This window comes from Psammomys obesus, unplaced genomic scaffold (genome assembly GCF_907164565.1).
Source record: "Psammomys obesus unplaced genomic scaffold, mPsaObe1.curated_primary_1811, whole genome shotgun sequence".
NCBI lineage: Eukaryota > Metazoa > Chordata > Mammalia > Rodentia > Muridae > Psammomys > Psammomys obesus.
This window is the reverse complement of record NW_026585686.1, coordinates 159,852-177,915: the sequence shown is the minus strand read 5'-3', so window position 1 is coordinate 177,915 and position 18,064 is coordinate 159,852. Positions and strand designations below refer to the sequence as shown.

Here is an 18,064-nt window from a genome sequence, read left to right as displayed (position 1 = left end):
TTTTCTTTTCTTTTCTTTTCTTTTCTTTTCTTTTCTTTTCTTTTCTTTTTTAAATTTTCAAGACAAATTTATGCTGCCCACATACTCTTGGGTGTGTGGCCTTCCATTAGAGTGAAGTAGACCTACCAGGGCCACATTCATAAAGAATGCTGTCAGTTCATAAAGATGCTGTCAATTACCAATAGCTTGTAAGCTAGGGATGGGGTTCAGTATCCATTTCCCCTTTGCTCTCCATGCTGGGATTTGGTCTGGCTTGAACTTGTGCAGGTTTTGTGCAAGCTATCACAATTGCTGTTAGTTAATATATGCAGCTACCCTATATATTTAAAGTGCACATACATTTTAGAAATTTAGCATAGAATTATATCATGAAGCTTTGGATCCAGGAAGGATGTTGTTATTTCCATTTTAAGTTTCTAATTTATCTAGATTGATAAAACTGAGACATGTGGGAATCAAGCAGTGTTTGTGTAGCATAATACGTGGGAAGCCAGTATGTAGCTGACTCCAAACTTAGTGCCATGAACTCTTTCTTCCTGTTGAATCAAGTATTCAACAGTCTATTCTGTTGACCTTAGAATTTTCACTACATTTCTGTAGGCCTTCAATTTCTGATTTAGACCTATGCAGCTCCTGGCATCTGCTTTCATTATGGATATATGTTGTTAACAGCTGTTAAAATGTAATGAGCTGGAATATTCTTGAAGACGAATACTTTAGAAAACTCATGCCACCTTCATGGACCTATTAGAAAGATTTTTTCATCCCCTAGCATACTTCTTTTAGACTTGTTGTTTGTTAGTTTCAAATTTGTGTTTCTAAGACTGTTTCAAGTGCCATGTAGTAGTTAAAAATAGTCCTGCCTCATCTTGGCTCTCACGCAATCTGGGATGCCTTGGTCAGGCCCACGTGCTCAGTGGGTGTCTCTTTGGTCAGAAGTGGCCCAGCATGCCAGTTCCCCTTATTGCTTCCCTGTTTTGTTTTTTCTCAAAAGAAGATAATAATATCAGATGATTTGTTTAGTTGCTTTTTTAGTAGATGGGCTTCCCATCGTTGGCTTCCACATGTCCATACATGTCCACATGCATACATGCAGTGCATGCATACCACAGAAACATGAAAACACCTGAATAGCAACTATGACATACTTTCAGAAATAGCATTTTGTTGCCACCTCTGCAAAGATCTCAGGTTTAAACTAAGCAGAGAAGATAACTAGATTGGTAGCATCTCTTGCTGGAGAATATGGTTAAAACTGAATTGAAGAAGCTGGGGAAATCGGTCAGTTCGTAAAGATTTGCTGTGTAAGCATAAAGACCTGGATCTCCTGCTCTCCAGCAGCCATGTAAAGGTTGGGTGTGTAACACCAGTGGTGGCGAAGTGGAGACAAGTGATCTATGAAGCTCATTGACCAAGTGGCCTGTCCAATTAGTGAGCTCTATGTTCAGTTAGAAATCCTGTCTCAAAAAGTAAAATGGAGAGTAACTGAGAAAGACACATGAAGTTGGCCGTTAACCTCCTTGCACTCTCGTGTGCACACAAACGCCTATGAACACACCAGCACACCTGAACACTCACACCCATATATGTGTACAGGCATATACATACACCACATACACAAAAAAGCCAAAACAATAGGAAAAAAATCTGAACAGCAACTGTGACATGCTTTCAGAAGTACCGTTTTGTTCCCATCTTTGGAAGGGTTTAAGCTATTCCGCAGTTCAGTTGAATGGATGACAGATCCTACAGGTACACATGTCACCCTGGGTCAGAAGTAACTAAAACAGCTACAATTGTATGTATTGGTCACCCTTTGGACTGTGAAGCCGTGGGGAAATGAGGGAGAAAGAAGTAACCCCCAGCTTTTAATCTGCCTGCTGTCCAACTCAGTGATGACCTAGAGACTTTGAGCACCACAAACTCAGACTGACTTGTTTATGTCTGGCCTCTTCTGTTCCCTTCCAGCTGAATATTAAGAAATACCTCCTGGTGTCCATGCCTCTATGGGTAAAGCACATCTCCGATGAACAGATCCAAGGTTTTATTGAAAACGTGATGGTGGCAGATTTTAAATCAGCTTCCTCACCTTGCCATCCTGAGTTGTGCCCAAGTGCCTTACAGGGTTTGAGCCAGGCCATGAAAGTGCCCAGTCCTTCCCACCACCTCTGGAGTCTGCTCTGCGATGCTACTAGAACAATTTTTGACCTTCTGCCAAACAGGATTCGGGTAAAGAACAAAAATATTTACATTCCTGACAGTTTATGCTTGGGCTTCTTTAAATTCATTTTGGCAAAGGCAAGATGGGGACTGTTTTAAGAATATGGGTAGGAAGGCTAGTGAGAAATAACCACATTCTTTACTAGGAGTGTGTTTGTTTCCAAGATCTAAATTGAGGTTGAGTACTTAGAACCAAAGTTTTGAGCAAGCCTAGAGGTAAGTTAACCATTGCTGTACCAGAAGCCTGACAAAGATGACCAAGCACAGAAATCCCTACCCAGAGTACCTTGGTGACATTGTCTTATTTATATATAGTTTCTACCTCTTGGCCTCATATAGGCCCTTCCCCTTCCAGACTTCTACACTGGAGTTCCACAACAAGGTTAAAAATCTGGTTAGAATAATGGACTCTTAATGAGAGGGGGGAAAAAGTACAGCCAAGCAAGCACACAGAGCAATGGAGAAATTCTTAAATTGTGAAGAACTGACCATATGTGTTGGGGTACATGGTGTGATGGTATGTTACTCCATATCCAGTCGTTGAATGGTAAACCAGCAGAGAGCTAAGTATTAGCTGGATCTTGGTATTGTTATTCCTATGGTCCATCACCGCTCTTATATTTTGTAAATATTTGTCCTTCCTCACTTACTTATTAGTTGAAATAAAGATCTGTGGCCAGTATCTGGACAGGAAGTAAGGGATAGAACTTCTGGGAGAGAGAGGGACTCTGGGAGAGACTCAAGAGCAAATATGGAGGAGAATGGTCAGACGTAAACAGGAGCGGAGACGTAGAGCCGTAGAGCCAGCCATGAGGTGGGACAGCGCAGTGCTGGGATTAGTCAAGTCGAGTCTAGATGGTGGCTGGGAATCTGCTCAACCCAAAGGCCTAAGCTTTAGAATATTAAAAAGCCTCTGTGCCATTATTTACACCTCTGGTGGGTCTGAAAGTCCTGCTTTACATAGGTTTTTGGTTTGGTTAGCATTAGAATCTCATCAGCAACTGATATTTGGGATAAACAAGTCTACTAATTCATTATAATACTAACAGGCTTGATATTCTTGAATTGCACCGTATTTTAACATGTTTGAGATTTGTCTTTACCAGAGAAATGATCTTGAGCTGTACATCAGTGTAGCAAAGTGCCTCTCGGAGATGACAGATGAAGGTGCCAATCAGATTTCCCAGATTACTAAGGTAATAAGGGATAGTTCTGTGTATATTGTCATTATTAAGACAGAAATTACATGTGAAGAGTTGTTTACAGTGTCTTTTTGGCATAATGTGGTTTTACATCAAACTTGTTACTAAATAATTTTAGGGAGCTGACTTTCTCCTTCACTTGTCAGGTCTGTTAGCCAGCCTGGTAGTGTGATCAGTGTTTAATAATACTATCTAGATAGATGGATGGATGAATAACTTTTTTTAATTACTAACATATTTTTTCCATTTATTATTATTTATTACAATTTATTTACTTTGTATTCTCGCTGAGCCCTCTCTCTCATCTCCTCCCAGTCCCACCCTCCCTCCCTCTTCCCCCTCTATGTCCCTCCCCTAGTCCACTTATAGGGTAGGACCTCCTCCCCTACTATCTGACCCTAGCCTATCAAGTCTCATCAGGACTCTCTGGATCCTCTTTCTCTGTGAACTAGTAAGGCCACAGTAAGGCAGAGTTGATAAAAGATAAGGCAAAGGAGTTCATGCCAGAGACTGCCCCCTACCGCCACCCCACCCTGCTCCCCTTACTAGGGAACCCCATGGAGACTAAGTTGCCCATGGGCTACATCTGAGCAGATCTGCCAGGTCCTCTCTCCATCTCTGATCTCAAGCTATACTACAGAGCAATAGTAATAAAAACTGTATGGTACTGGCATAGAAACAGACTGGTAGATCAATGGAATTGAATCGAAGACCCAGAAATAAACCCACACATCTCTGGACACCTGATTTTTGACAAAGAATCCAAAACCATACAATGGAAAAAAGACAGCATTTTCAACAAATGGTGCTGGTCTAACTGGATGTCTACATGTAGAAAAATGCAAATAGATCCATATTTATCACTCTGCACAAAACTAAAGTCCAAGTAGATAAAAAACCTCAACATAAAACCAGATACACTAAACCTGTTAGAAGAAGAAAGTGGGGAAGAGCCTTGAACTCTTTGGCACAGGAGACGACTTCCTGAACAGAACTCACAGAACAGCACAGGTTCTAAGAGCAACAATCAATAAAATGGGACCTCCTAAAAAGGAAAAGCTTCTGTAAAGCAAAGGACGCTGTCATCAGAACAAAATGACAGCCTACAGACTGGGAAAAGACCTTCACCTATCCTACATCAGAGGGATGAATAACTTTAACACAATTTCTTCCACTTGGTCAAGAATATTCTGACCAAAGAACTTGCTGATGTGTTGAAGGCATAAACAAATAGTTCCGTTCTTACTTTTTGTTTTCTTGTATCAGATACTGTCCTTTTGTAATGCTGAAAAGTGATCATTTGAAAAACAAGAACTGCCAGCATTCCTGTAATCCCAGCATCCGGGGAGGCAGAGACAGGCCATCTCTGTGTGTTCCAGGCCATCCTGGTCTAAAAAAGCTAGTCCAGGACAGCCAAGGCTATACAGAAAAACTTTGTCTTGAAAGACCAAAACAACAAAACAAACAAACAACAACAACAACAACAAAACCTGTCAGTTTTACCCCAGACCCAGTCACATAATGAACAAGCAAATAAATACAAAATGTTTTGTGAAGTTGGAGTTGTAAGTAAGCGCTGAAACCTTTAGCGTAAATACGAGTCTCATTGCTGTTGTAGGAGGTCCATATCAACAGCCTCTGAGCAGTGTGAGCTTAGTTAAGATATATAACCTCCTGGTTTCCCTGTCTGTGAAATGGGACAATGGCACTTACCTCTTCAGAGGTAGATGACATAGTCTATAATAAGTACTTGGAAGAGCACCAGCTCAAAATAGAACTCAGAGATTACATATCACTGCATTCTTCCTTGATACTGCACCAAAAGTCAACAATGGGTAGTTTCTTCAAAATAATTTGCAGGATGGACTCTAGGACTGTGCTAAGGTAATTTGACTACTCTAACATTAAAATCCAATGGTTTGTTTGAATGCAGCTTTTTGGTAGGTATATGATTTTCTAATATCATACACTGGTCTTTTGGAAATGTTGGCTTGTCAAGTTTTGAAGATCTTCCAAATCTTGATATGTTTTATTCTATAAAATTAAACATCATATTTGTTATGATTCTCAGAAATCTTATCAGGAAAGTACTCTTTACTCTGGGAAGCTGTCAGGCTCAAAGAAATAGAAAAATTTTTTCTGAAAATCTAATTTTTCTTAGATTTAAATTTAATTATTGGCAACAAATACTATGAAGTACTTTTCTTAATGTGATGGAACCATTTCAATAAGTTTTTAGTAAAATAGTCTGTTTAGTATGCAGTTAAAATAGCCACAGTTTGTCATCATTTACATAGAACTATTTTAGTTTTTAATTCCATCTTACCAGTGTTTTCCCCTAACACAACCATGACACTGAGGTACATAGCTGAATTCCTTATACTTTTTTAATTCCTTATACAGTTTTTAACACAGAATATTGAATAGATATTTTTTGTTATTTAAATTAATACTTTAGGTATAACTGGCTTTTCAGTCTATCATCTATTTCTCTCTGTCTATCTATTTGATGTATAAAGGTGTTTTGTCTGCATGTATATCTGTATATTACATGCATACCCAGTGCCCATGGAGGCCAGAAGAGAGTGTCATATCACCTAGGACTGGAGTTATATACATGGTTGTACACCACCATGTGGGTGCTTGGAATTGAACCAGTATTCTCTGGTAGCAAATGCTTTTAAGCACTGAGCTATCTCTCTAACTCCTCATAAATGGTGTTAAAAATGCAATAGATACTAAAATAGTTTGGTGGACTTAGAAAATAGTCTTGACCTCACAGAGCTTCTCAAAGGGCCGTGGGATTCCCAGAATTAGGTGTGTCACATTTTGAAAAGTGCTGAACTAAATGCATATTAAGTGTTTAGACTGGTATTTGGAATATGGTGAGTATAGCGTGTGTTATATTATCATTGTGTATGCTTACTTGCAAACTTCCAAACACATCATAGGCTTCCTGGAAAGGGATGTAGCACTGCAGCCCTCTGTTGCATGTGCATTTCAGCATAGCACGGTAGGTAGGCTCTGTGCTACAGGAAATAAACAGCATTAGTGACTGGGGAGATAGTGTCAAGCTCAGTCTCCTGGTTCCCTTTGCCTTGAGGTTCTGTGGACACTTCCGTTAACTTACTAATGACTGAACAATTGGCTTTCCTCCCCGCTAGGACAACATAGAAAAGGCTGCCTTTGTCAGATTGTACTTAGTCTCTCAAGGACGACTCCCCCTGATGAGCCTAACTGATCTGCTCACTGCTGCGGTGCAGCACCATGAGAAAGAGACCCTGGCCTGGATGATCCTGCATAGCTTGTATCAGGCACGCATTGTGAGCCATGCCAACACAGGTGAGGACAGAAACATTTGCCGCTGCCTCCCTCCAGCTGCCTCCCCCCAGCTTGTTTGCTGGCACAGGTTTGGCCTTACCCCCGATGAATAGTGCCTTCAAGGGCTGGTAAGCTGTAGCTCACATCATCCTCTTTCTTTCTTTCTTTCTTTCTTTCTTTCTTTCTTTCTTTCTTTCTTTCTTTCTTTCTCTCTCTTTCTCTTTTTCTTTTTTTTATAGGGATACATTTATTTTGAAGGTTTTCATGTTATTTTTGATCTGCTGGCCTACCAGTGGTTCTCAACCTCTGGGTCACTACCCCTTTGAGAGGCAAACAACCCTTTTACAGGGGTCACATATCTGATATCCTGCGTATTATATATTTATATTATGATTCATAACAGCAAAATTATAGTTATGAAGTGGCAACAAAATGATTTTATGGTTGGTCATCACTACAACATGAGGAACTATATGAAATGGTCACAGCATTAAGAAGGTTGAGAACCACTGCTCCAGACCCCATGGGTACAGACACAAGTTTGCTTCTGTCAGTTTTACTTTAGTATTCCAAAAACAACAAGATGGAAATTGATTCTGCCTGATGATAGAGAGAAATAGTTTGTTGCTTTCCTTTTGGTGCTCCTGTTCCCTCCCCCTTCTTTCAAAAAATTCCATGCATTCTTCCCAAAGTTTGACTATAAGACTCAGCCTCTGCTTTTTTTTTTTTTTTTTTTTTCTGGTTTCAGATATAGACCGTTTAATATTTTCCTCACTTTAAACATTATATTTTTTAAATTTTTTTAATATTAGTTACAGTTTGTTAACTTTGTATCCCTGCTGTATCCCGCTCCTCTTTCCCTCCCAGTCTCACCCTCCCCGCCTCCTTCATCTCCTCCTTGCCCCTTTCCAAGTCCATTGATAGGGGAGGACCTTCTCTTCTTTCATCTGATACTGGTTTATCAGGTATCTTCAGGACTGGCTGCAAAGTCCTCCTATGTGGCCTAGCAGGGCTGCTCCTCCCTCTGGGGGGTGGTGTCAAAGAGCCTGCCATTGAGTTCATGTCAGAAACAATTCCTGTTCCCCTTATTAGGGTACCCACTTGGGCTACATCTGAGCAAAGGTTCTAGGTTATATCCATACATGGTCCTTGTTTAGAGAAACAGTCTCATAGAAGACCCCTGTGCCCAGATATATTTAGTCCTTGTGGAGCTCCTGTCCTCTCTAGGTCATATTAACCCCCCCCCTTTTTTTTTATGATTCCTTGTACTCTGCCTAAGGTTTGGTTATGAGTCTTATTATCTGCTTTGATACACTGCTAGGTAGAGTCTTTCAGAGGCCCTCTGTGGTAGGTTCCTGTCCTGTTACTTGTTTGCTCCTACATCCAATGTCCATCCCATTTGTCTTTCTGAGTGAGGACTGCTCATCTTACCCCGAGTCCTCTTTCTTGTTTATCTTCTTTAGGTGTATAGATTTCAATATATTTATCCTATCTTATAGGTCTATATAAGTGAGTATATACCATGTGTGTCTTTCTGCTTTGGGGATACCTTACTCAGGATGATCATTTCTAGGTCCCACCATTTGCCTGCAAATTTCATGATTTCCTCATTTTGAGTAGTATTAAAAAGAATTTTAAAAGTATTAAAAAGTAGTAGTATACTGAGTAGTATTCCATTGTGTAAAAGTACAACTTCTGTATCCATTCCTCAACTGAGGGACATCTCGGTTGTTTCCAGGTTCTGGCTATTATGAATAAAGCTGCTACAAACATGGTTGAGCAAATGTCCTTGTTGTGTACTTGAGCATCTTTTGGATATATGCCTAGGAGGGCTATAGCTGGATCTTGAGGAATCACTATTCCTAATTGTCTGAGAAAGCACCAGATTGATTTCCAAAGTTGTTGTACAAGTTTGCATTCCCACCAGCAATGGAGGAGGGTTCCTCTTTCTCAACATCCTCTCCAGCGTATGTTGTCACTTGAGTTTTTGATCTTAGCCATTCTGATGGGTGTCAGGTGAAATCTCAGGGTCGGTTTGATTTACATCTCTCTGATGGCTAAGGACGTTGAGTAAGTGTTTCTCTGCCATTCTGTATTCCTCTACTGAGAATTCTCTGTTTTGCTCTATAGCCCATTTTCTAATCGGATTGCTTGATTTGCTGCTTTTTAAAACTTCTTTAGTTCTTTATATATTCTGGATATCAGCCCTCTGTCAGATATAGAGTTGGTGAAGATCCTTTCCCAGTCTGTATCAGCCTCTGCTTTAATACCTCGATCAGTAGTCTTTCAAAGGCTATCTGTGGTAGGCTCCTGTCCTGTTCCCTGTCTTCTCCTGCTTCCAATGTCTATTGCATTTGTCCTTCTGAATGAGGATTGAGCATCTTCCCTAGGGTCTTCCTTGTTGAGCTTCTTTAGGAGTATAGATTTTAGTGTGTGTATCCTATATTATAGAGCCAAAAAAACAAAACAAAACAAAACAAAACAAAACAAAAAAACCTTAGCCCTGGGGCCCCCAACCAAGGACAATGCAGAGGACCTAAAACCCCAGCTCAGATGTAGCCCATAGACTCAGTCTCCAAGTGGGATCCCTAGTAAGGGGAGCAGGAGCTTTCTCTGGCATGAACTCAGTGGCAGGCTCTCTGATCACCTCTCCCTGCAGGGTGCAGCCTTACCAGGCCACAGAGGAAGACAATGCAGCCAGTCTTGATGAGACCTGATAGGCTAAGGTCAGATAGAAGGGGAGAAGGTCCTCCCCTATCAGTGGTCTAGAGGAGGGGCATGGGGGAGAAGTGAGAGGAGGACAGAATTGGGAGAAGACAAGAGAGGGGGCCACAGCTGGAATACAAAGTGAATAAATTTTAATAAATGATGATGATAATAATAATAAAAGATTTTGTTCAAAAAAAGAGAAATAGTTTGGGGTGGCCATTTAATTAAGAGTCAAAAAGGAAAACAGAGGTAAAATTAAATAGTCTGTGAAAGACTGCTCAGGGTTCATTGTTGTTGTTTATTTGTTTGCTTGTGGCTGTAGAGGACTGCTGGGGAGCAGGCTGACCTTAAATTCAAGAGCTCTATTTTGCTTCTCACCCCAAGTGGTAGGATTGAGTTAAATGTGTGCTGCCATGCCTGGTAGAGCATTTTAAACACTGGACTGTAATGGCCCCTTTACATGGTACTTGATCTTGGCTATGTGTTTATTATGTCACTTGGCATGTTGCAGAGCAATTTGCTTATATCCACCTTAGAGGCTAGCACTGGAAAAAAAATGGCCTTGTGATGGGAAACTTAATTATTTTATTTAAATAAATCAATTTTATATATTGGCTTGTGTGTCTGTATGTGAGAGTGTGTGTCTGTGTCTGTATGAGTATGGCTACACATATGCCATGGTATATGTGTGGAAATTAGAGAACTTTGGGGACATGAGGCTATCTTGTCAACTGTGGGTTTCACAGATCAAACTGGCTTTCATGGCAGGCGTCTTCACCTGCTGGACCTTCTCACTATCTAAAGTAAAAACATATTTATTAGGAAAAAATTTATTATCTATTTCCATTTTTTTGATAAAAATTCTTGCAAAAGTGGCTCTCCTTTTCCTCTTATTAAATCCTAAGGATGTTTCTACGTAGTTTTTCCTGTGCTGGAACCCCTCATTTAAAAAAAAAAATTGGGGGCTGGAGAGATGGCTCAGAGGTTAAGAGCACTGGCTATACATCCAAAGGTCCTGAGTTCAACTCCCAGCAACCACATGGTGGCTCATAACCCTCTATAATAAGATCTGGTGCCCTCTTCTGGCATGCAAGCACACATGCAGGCAGAATACTGTATAAATAATAAATAAATAAAAATTTTTAAAATATCAATATTTATCATTTGCTCATTTACCCTATGGTGGCTGGTTGGTGTTTCTCTTTTTATGTCTTCGAGACAGTCTTCTGGTTCCTCTGGCTTATTGAGAACAGGAAGGCACAGGAGGACTGTCAAACAGCTAGCTAACCAAGGCTCAACATTATTGCCTAGTTACATTCCAGATTTCTCCTGATGTGTTGGGTTTTCAGAGAAAAATCTTCAATAAATGTATTCTATCGCTTATTGGACAGGGAGGCTTGAAGGAGGATTCACTTAAACAATAAAGGCAAAAATAGCTTCCTGATGTGAATAGTGTAAACTTTATCATGGGCAGCGATACTTCCTGAACTGCATTTTCAAGCTCTCCACACATCCTGCTTTGGTGGGGATGGTTCTTGCTGACCTGTAATAGGAAAATGCCCATTTTTTTGCAGGCGTGTTGAAGAGACTGGAGTGGCTCTTGGAACTGATGGGCTATATGAGAAACATTGCTTACCAGGGATCACCTACCCAGAATGTGGCTCTTGATGAGGTATGATCTACAGAAGCAGTGAATTTACCTTAAAATGAAAAACTTCTGTTTTCTTTCCTGAAAGAAGACTCTGTTGCTGTGTTGCTCAGCTCTTCACAGTTGTGACAGACACCTGAGGTCATTAGCTGACGAAGGGAAAACATTCTTTAGCTCATAGTTTTCAGGTTTTATCCCAAGGTCCATTGATCCAACAGCCTTCAACCTGTGGTGAAGTGACATACCATACAGAGAGAGCATTGCTGAGCTAGACCTAAGACCCATAGCTTATTCCAGGGCACACCCTCTCCCCATACCCCAAAGGTCTCCCACTAGTTTCTACCTCTTCTAGAGTCTGCTGCTTTCCCATAGCATCACCCTGGGGACTAAGCCTGGAAGCCATAGCATCACCCTGGGGGTCAGCCAAGATCCAAAATCAAACATATTCTCACAGCTCTTCTTCCTCTTATTTTGATTAACACCAGAAATAACTCTGTGATGCCAGAAGGAAACAATGACTCCATGTTTTTGAAGATGCCCAGGACTGTACTTTAAGAAATATTTTTAGCAAAACTTGTTCTTTGATGCAAAAACACTAGCTAGAGAGAGAGCCCAGGGTCCTCATACAGTGTTTGTGGGACTGCCAGGTTCAAGCCTTTTTTCTGGCTCACACAACTAAAAATGCCTAGGATGAAGAGATTCCTGAAGTGTAGTGTATGCAGATCATCCCATGTGTCGGCACCTGCATGTGACATGTGGAGGAGGTCTCCCTCAGCTCTGCAGTGTGACTTATGATACCCCCAAACAAAAGGCTTCTAATAATTCAAACACAGCTCTCTCTACTCTTCTTGATTTTCTGTGTAGGCAATCTTCCCAGCTGAGTTAAATTTGCATAAACTGATAGGTTCTTTGAAATCTGGCACAATTTGTCTGAAGACTTGTGTGCCTTTTTGAAATTATTAAAATTTTAATTCATCAGTTAGGATCTTAACAGACTGAGAAATACTTTTTTTTAAACTCCTTTTTAAAGCTAATGTAGTCTTTACTCTTTTTTTTCTGATTTCCTGAGCTTTTATTAACTTTCTGTTTTCTTACAAAAAAAAAAAGTCTCAAACCACTTAGCATGCAAATTATCTGGAAAAGGTATAATTGAAATCACAGTAATTCAGCATCTCGGAAGTGTCCCCATTACCATGTCTAATTTTTTTTTTAACAAGTATCTAATGTAGTCTGAAGGTTGAATTCCAGACAGATTTTTTTTATGCCTAAAGATAAACCTTTTATTGTTTAAAAATAAAGTCAGAAGCTTCATGTTTTTAAAAATTAGTTTGTCCGTAAAACAAATAACTTCCTTAGTTTATTTCTCACCTTAAAAAAACTCCAAAAACGGGAGAATCTTTAGATCTTGATATGATTAAGAATAAATTGTTTCTCTTGAAATGCTGAAGGAATAATCTGGAACTGCCAGATCTTCCAACATCACATAAGGGGAAATCAGGAAGCCCAGAGAGGCTCTTAAGTCAGCATGGAAACTGTGTTTGCTGTTCAGTGCAGTTCCTCTTCTAGGGCAGCAGGAGTGGTGGGAGAAGAGGAAGATGGCCTTGCATCACGATGGAGGCCTTGTTTGTGAACTTGTGTCACTGAATAAAACATATGCCCTCATGTTGCTTCTGTTTTCTTAACAGGCTTTGGACTTCTTGCTGCTGATATTTGCAGCTGCAGTGGTGGCGTGGGCAGACCATGAAGCCCCACTTCTCCTTGGCCTCAGTGCCAGTTGGTTGCCATGGTATCAGAAGAATGGCCCTGGTAGGCCAGGAACAGCCTTGCTTGGCAGGAGTCCGATGCAAAGAGTCATGGTGCAAGAGGTTCTCACTCTCCTTCCCAGTAGCATGCTGCTGCTGCTGCAGAAAGAGCCATGGAAAGAACAGACCCAGAAGGTGAGGGATGCCAGCCACCTGCTTAGCAGGGCAGGCAGACATTTGCCTCCAGCAGTTGCTGCTGTAGAATGGAAGTGGGAATTAGATGAAGCTTGGATCACACCACTAGCTTCCATACTCAGCCCCAAGTATCACTCTCATGCTATGTGCAAGAAGCCAAAGCTGGCCCATTCTCAGGCTTAACATTGTCTAGAAACAATACAGACAGTAGCAACAACTCATTTATGATGAGGGGGCAGCTAGAGAGAAAGCCTGTATCTTCATTCATCTACCGGGGACACGTCGTGCTTTTGATCCTGGGTAGAAGGATACATTTTACCTCCAATCCTTGAAGTCAGAACACACAGACAGACAAACTCAAGATTCAGGATGGTATGCTGTGTGGGATACAAGGTGAGAAGCAAGAGAGGGGCCTGGACTCATGTACGGGGTGGCTCAGAGAGCATTACATGAGAAGCGTGGGTCTAGAGTAGCTGTCTTACTGTAACACAGTAAAGGTTCCATTTGGCTTATTCTGTCTCACTGTGTATACTTGCCATTGGCCTGTCTAGATCCTGAACAGGCTCTAAAGCCTGTTAAAGCCTGATAACATCACCCTGCTGTCAGGAAATGTCATAGGAAGCGATTTTGGCTTTAGTCCTCATATGTGCAGACTCTCAGCAGAACACATGGGAGTATTGTCTCCTTTACTGACTCTGTCCTGTCTTTAACACAGCTGATTGGAAGATTCTTTTCTGAATCCCATTTAATCAAAACTGGATTTTTATGATGTTGAAAGCTTTAAACTACTAATTTGCTGCTTATTTTTGAAATATGAACATTAATCTGTCAAAATATTTCTGAACTGTGAACCTGGCTTAGCTATGCCTAACCCCACTGAGTGTCTTAGGAAGGCCTTTCACCATTAAATCAGATAAGCGATAGGAGGCCACCCCAAACTTTGTATTCTGTGTTCTACTTTTAACCGAAATAAGTGCGGTCTCTTGTTATTTCCACACTAGGACACTGTTCACTTTGGATACAGGGTAGATATCTTATATTAACTATATATTTGTACTGACTGTTTATTTAATAGTAAGTTATAAAACAGAGGAAGGAATATTTATGAACCTTATGATCCTTGGCCAAAATGCTTATTGAACCAGTAGGAGGTAGCATGATGCAAAGAAAAATAGCATTGCAACCAGGTGTAGCTAAGTTCAAATCTTGACTCTGCTGTTCAAAGGAAGTTGATTTGGGCAAGACCGCTAACCTCTCTGAGCCTCTTAGAGTGACTAGAGATTTGTTCACGGTAAACAAAAGCCCTCTGGGCCCATGTCTATCTTACCCTAGCTACACTAGGTCTTAGTATTCAGTAGGGGAAGTAGGTTAGGTCTTGTGAGGTCTTTTGATTTGGGAGTTGTATCTTTCATCCCTGTCTCATCTCTACACCCCTTTATCCTCATATGCTACTCTTCCCATCTCATTTCTCCTTCTCCAGCCTCTGCAGGAGTTGCTTAAAGACTGTCGCGCTTCTCATGTGTGCAGGCCCAAGAGACTGACTGGCCTCATGCAGATGGCGGGATTTACTTCACTGACAATGTTCTTTTTCACCCTAGTTCATTGACTGGCTGTTTAGCATCATGGAAATTCCTAATGAAGCCTTTGCAGCGAAGTCCAAAGATCTTCTGAAAGGTATTTTTCATGCTTTATGCCCAACACAGGGTGAAAACACCCCCTGCTGGTTGTGATGTGGAAGAGCATAATTGGGCACATGGTTTCAAAAGTGTCCTTACTGTGGCATTTTTGAGTCAGAAAATGGGTTAAAGAGGAAATGAACTTTTAGATAAATGGTATTGAATATATTATAATGGTAAAATAATTAAAATTTTTAAATAATAATTTTAATAATAATTAAAAATAACTAAAATTAAAATTTGCAAAATTCAGAAAAGTTTAAATACAACAAACAGAAATCCAGAGTTCCAGAGACATTTGGTTTCCATAAGTTTTTCTCTATCCTGTATATGAGGACTCTTTTAGAGTATTTGTAATGTGAAACAATTAGAAAAATACACACAGACAGTTCTGATTTCACCTTTCATGTTTTAACATTGTTTTTAAATCTTAAAAACCCATTATCCAGGCCTTTCATTATTTTATACGTCTCCACAGACTGGTACGTTATGACTATAGGTAACTCCAAATGTGGAAGATCTTTCTGAAAGTTTTGTAGAATTTTGGACTCATATATGAGGCATGATTTGCCCATCGGCCCCCATGACCTGAGCTAGCTTGTCCTTGTCAACTATGTCTTGGGACTTGGGATTCTGGAGCCAGTGGCTCCTGCTGATGTCCCTTGCATGCCATAAGACATTGCACTGAGAAGGGCCCTCCCCATTGGCCTACCCTGTAATGCTTTATCTAACTTGGAGATATACTGTGATTTTTTATTTTAAGGGAGGTATAATAATTTTTGTTCCTAAAGAATTCTGGGTTAATGGGAAGTATCTGAGGGCTAGAGCCTCAGGGGGATTCTAATACAGCACAGAGCTTCATTGGGGATCAGGGATATGATTCAAGATATTTTTACTATTCATTCTTAGGGACCTGCTGAAAGGATTCCCTCTTTGTGTGCTGCAGAGAGTTTGGACCAGTGATTGTTGCAAACATATGCTATCATTAGTTACAAAGCTAACAACTGATATCAATAAAGAAAATAATCACTTGGCTTAAGGACTCACACCTTTACTAGTGTAAATCACACCTTATATAGTCATTGGTTTACTAGAATGACCTGAGTCCTCTACATTCCTTCACATTCCTTTATTTTACATTACATCTGAATATATTAATATTCTAGAATAAGATAAATATGTAATAATTTATAATACCAGAAGGTATTATTCAGAATTTCTCTACTTTAAATTGTTCCTTGGGGCCTATAGCACAACAGAAAATACACACATTATAGATACATGTCCAAGTAAAATTTAGTATAGGTACACTTACTTCACTGAGCACAAGAACTCAGCTGTAATATAAGTGTAGGGTTTTTCTTTAATTAAACATTTAATGGAGATAATTCTGTTCATGTATAAAAGAAAACAAATTTAAAGTAAATTGTTACAGAGGAAACATTTCATGTAAATAGTAATGACATTAAGAAAATCAGCATCACTAGCATGCCAAACATCAATAGTTCTGCAGGTTTTCCTATTTACTGTTTTAAAACCTTTTCAAAATGACCTTCTCAGACATAGCACAACTCTGTCTAATGCATCAGTATGCTCTGTGTTCTTGTCCTTTTAGCCACACTGCTGTCCTTGAGAGTTCTCCCAGAGTTTAAGAAGAAAGCTGTATGGACCAGAGCATATGGTTGGTGACAGTCACAAGAACCAGCAGCATTCTCCACCGAATGAGGCAGACCAGAGAAACAGAAGTGTTTTGGGACTGGTGTCTGAGATTGGTGAGAATTGATCCTCACAGTTAGAGGTCATGAGACTGCGGCTGCATACTGACATTACCGTGTGCGTGGCCAGGAGAGGGATGCATTCCTTGGAAACTGAAATAGGAACATGACTTCTATGTTGCCAGAGTTCACTGTAAAATTCTTTTCTTTGTGAAAACTGAATTATATTTTTTCTCTTTTAAATTTTAGTAAAATAATCTTATGAGTTTTGTGCAGTGTGACTTTTATTTTTAAGTATGTGGGAAGATTTTGCCGATGAAAACAAACCATAGAGGTGACGAGGATGTGTTAATGTATTTTCTATGAAGCCTCACAGAAGAACGTCAGTGAGTTAGACAAATTTTATTCCTGTTGATAAAACACACACTTAGAGAATTGCTGCTAGGCATGACATGACACCAACTGATACCCAGGTTATATTTATCAATAATAGGTGTAACTCCTATGTTCAGGTGTCATGAGTGCAAGTGACAGTAGTCCACAACAGTAGTCACAGAGACTGTTAGCTCACAAAGGAAGAAATTCAAGGGTTGCTCTGATGAATCCGGTGATGCTGCGGCCTCTTCCTCTGGGGATTGTGCCTCCTACTTGGCAAGGTGGCTGCCAGCAACTTCAAGGTAAAGAAAGGTTCTCTTCCTCACAGGGATGGCAGAAGCAGCACTGGGAGGACTCTGGGAGGACATGTGGGTCTTCGAACAAGTGTTTGGTACTGGCAGGTGGGATAGACTCAGTGGCCAGGCCTCAGTCAGGTGTTGAGTCACGGACACAGTGGAGGCAGCCCCAAGCAAACATTATGAACTAGGCTTCCCCAGGAGAGAGGTGATAGGATACTAGTCATGCAAAAAGCGACAGATCTCTCCTCAGAAGATCAATTTTTTAAAAGTACATCTCTTCAACAGAATGATTAGTGACCTAAAGATAGATAGTATCATGATTCCAGCTCCTGTGATGGCTAGAGACTTAGGCATATTATAGTTTTAATGCTTGCTAATTATTGTGACTTCAGCTGGGGTTCAGCCTTCAGCTAATCATATAAATGTGCATACAGGGGATCATTGGGAAGAAAAAGTCATGACACTGAAGTCAGGTGCCTTTGTATCTGCCACACAAAGACAGTGCCTGGGACTTCACAAACACCATGGACCTTCTGCTACTCACAGAGGACATGTGTCTTCTTTTTGTTCCAAAGTACACCTGGCAAGTTCAAAGTAGCATGACTAGCTTTATTTTCAAAATATATAATTTCTTTACAGGTAGCACTACAAGAAAGTAAGTTTAAGCCAAGAAAGTACTAGTACTTTATATTAGCCTTTTTATTTGCCTTCCCATTTGCTGTATTGTGTATTTCCCACCAACTAGAGACTGAAAGTCATCTAGCATTTACTATTAGATGCCAGATAGTGAATTCACTAGGCATTCCATTTTGCTTAGCTTGTTTGAATTCTTGCAACAATACTATAAGGAACATTGTTTTCTGTTTTGAAGTGGGGCAAAAATATCCATTTCTACTGCATCAGATACCTTGGCTTCCACTTTAAGGTGTACATCTGCTAAGAGGAACACCAGACCTTTGACA

General features: G+C 40.3%; 1 protein-coding gene across 2 annotated transcripts in view; it reads left to right on the top strand.

Annotated features, from left to right (window-relative positions):
* Nucleotides 1-16,697, top strand: part of Focad (focadhesin) — a 312,861-nt gene extending 296,164 nt beyond the window's left edge. For both annotated transcript variants that reach the window (XM_055629496.1, XM_055629500.1), the window contains 7 exons: nt 1,969-2,229; nt 3,327-3,416; nt 6,587-6,764; nt 11,027-11,124; nt 12,786-13,037; nt 14,636-14,711; nt 16,329-16,697. In XM_055629496.1, the coding sequence (XP_055485471.1) occupies nt 1,969-2,229; nt 3,327-3,416; nt 6,587-6,764; nt 11,027-11,124; nt 12,786-13,037; nt 14,636-14,711; nt 16,329-16,402 (1,029 nt within the window). In that variant the 3' untranslated portion in view covers nt 16,403-16,697. The remainder of the gene's footprint in view (nt 1-1,968; nt 2,230-3,326; nt 3,417-6,586; nt 6,765-11,026; nt 11,125-12,785; nt 13,038-14,635; nt 14,712-16,328) is intronic.
* The last annotated feature ends 1,367 nt before the right edge of the window (nt 16,698-18,064 follow it).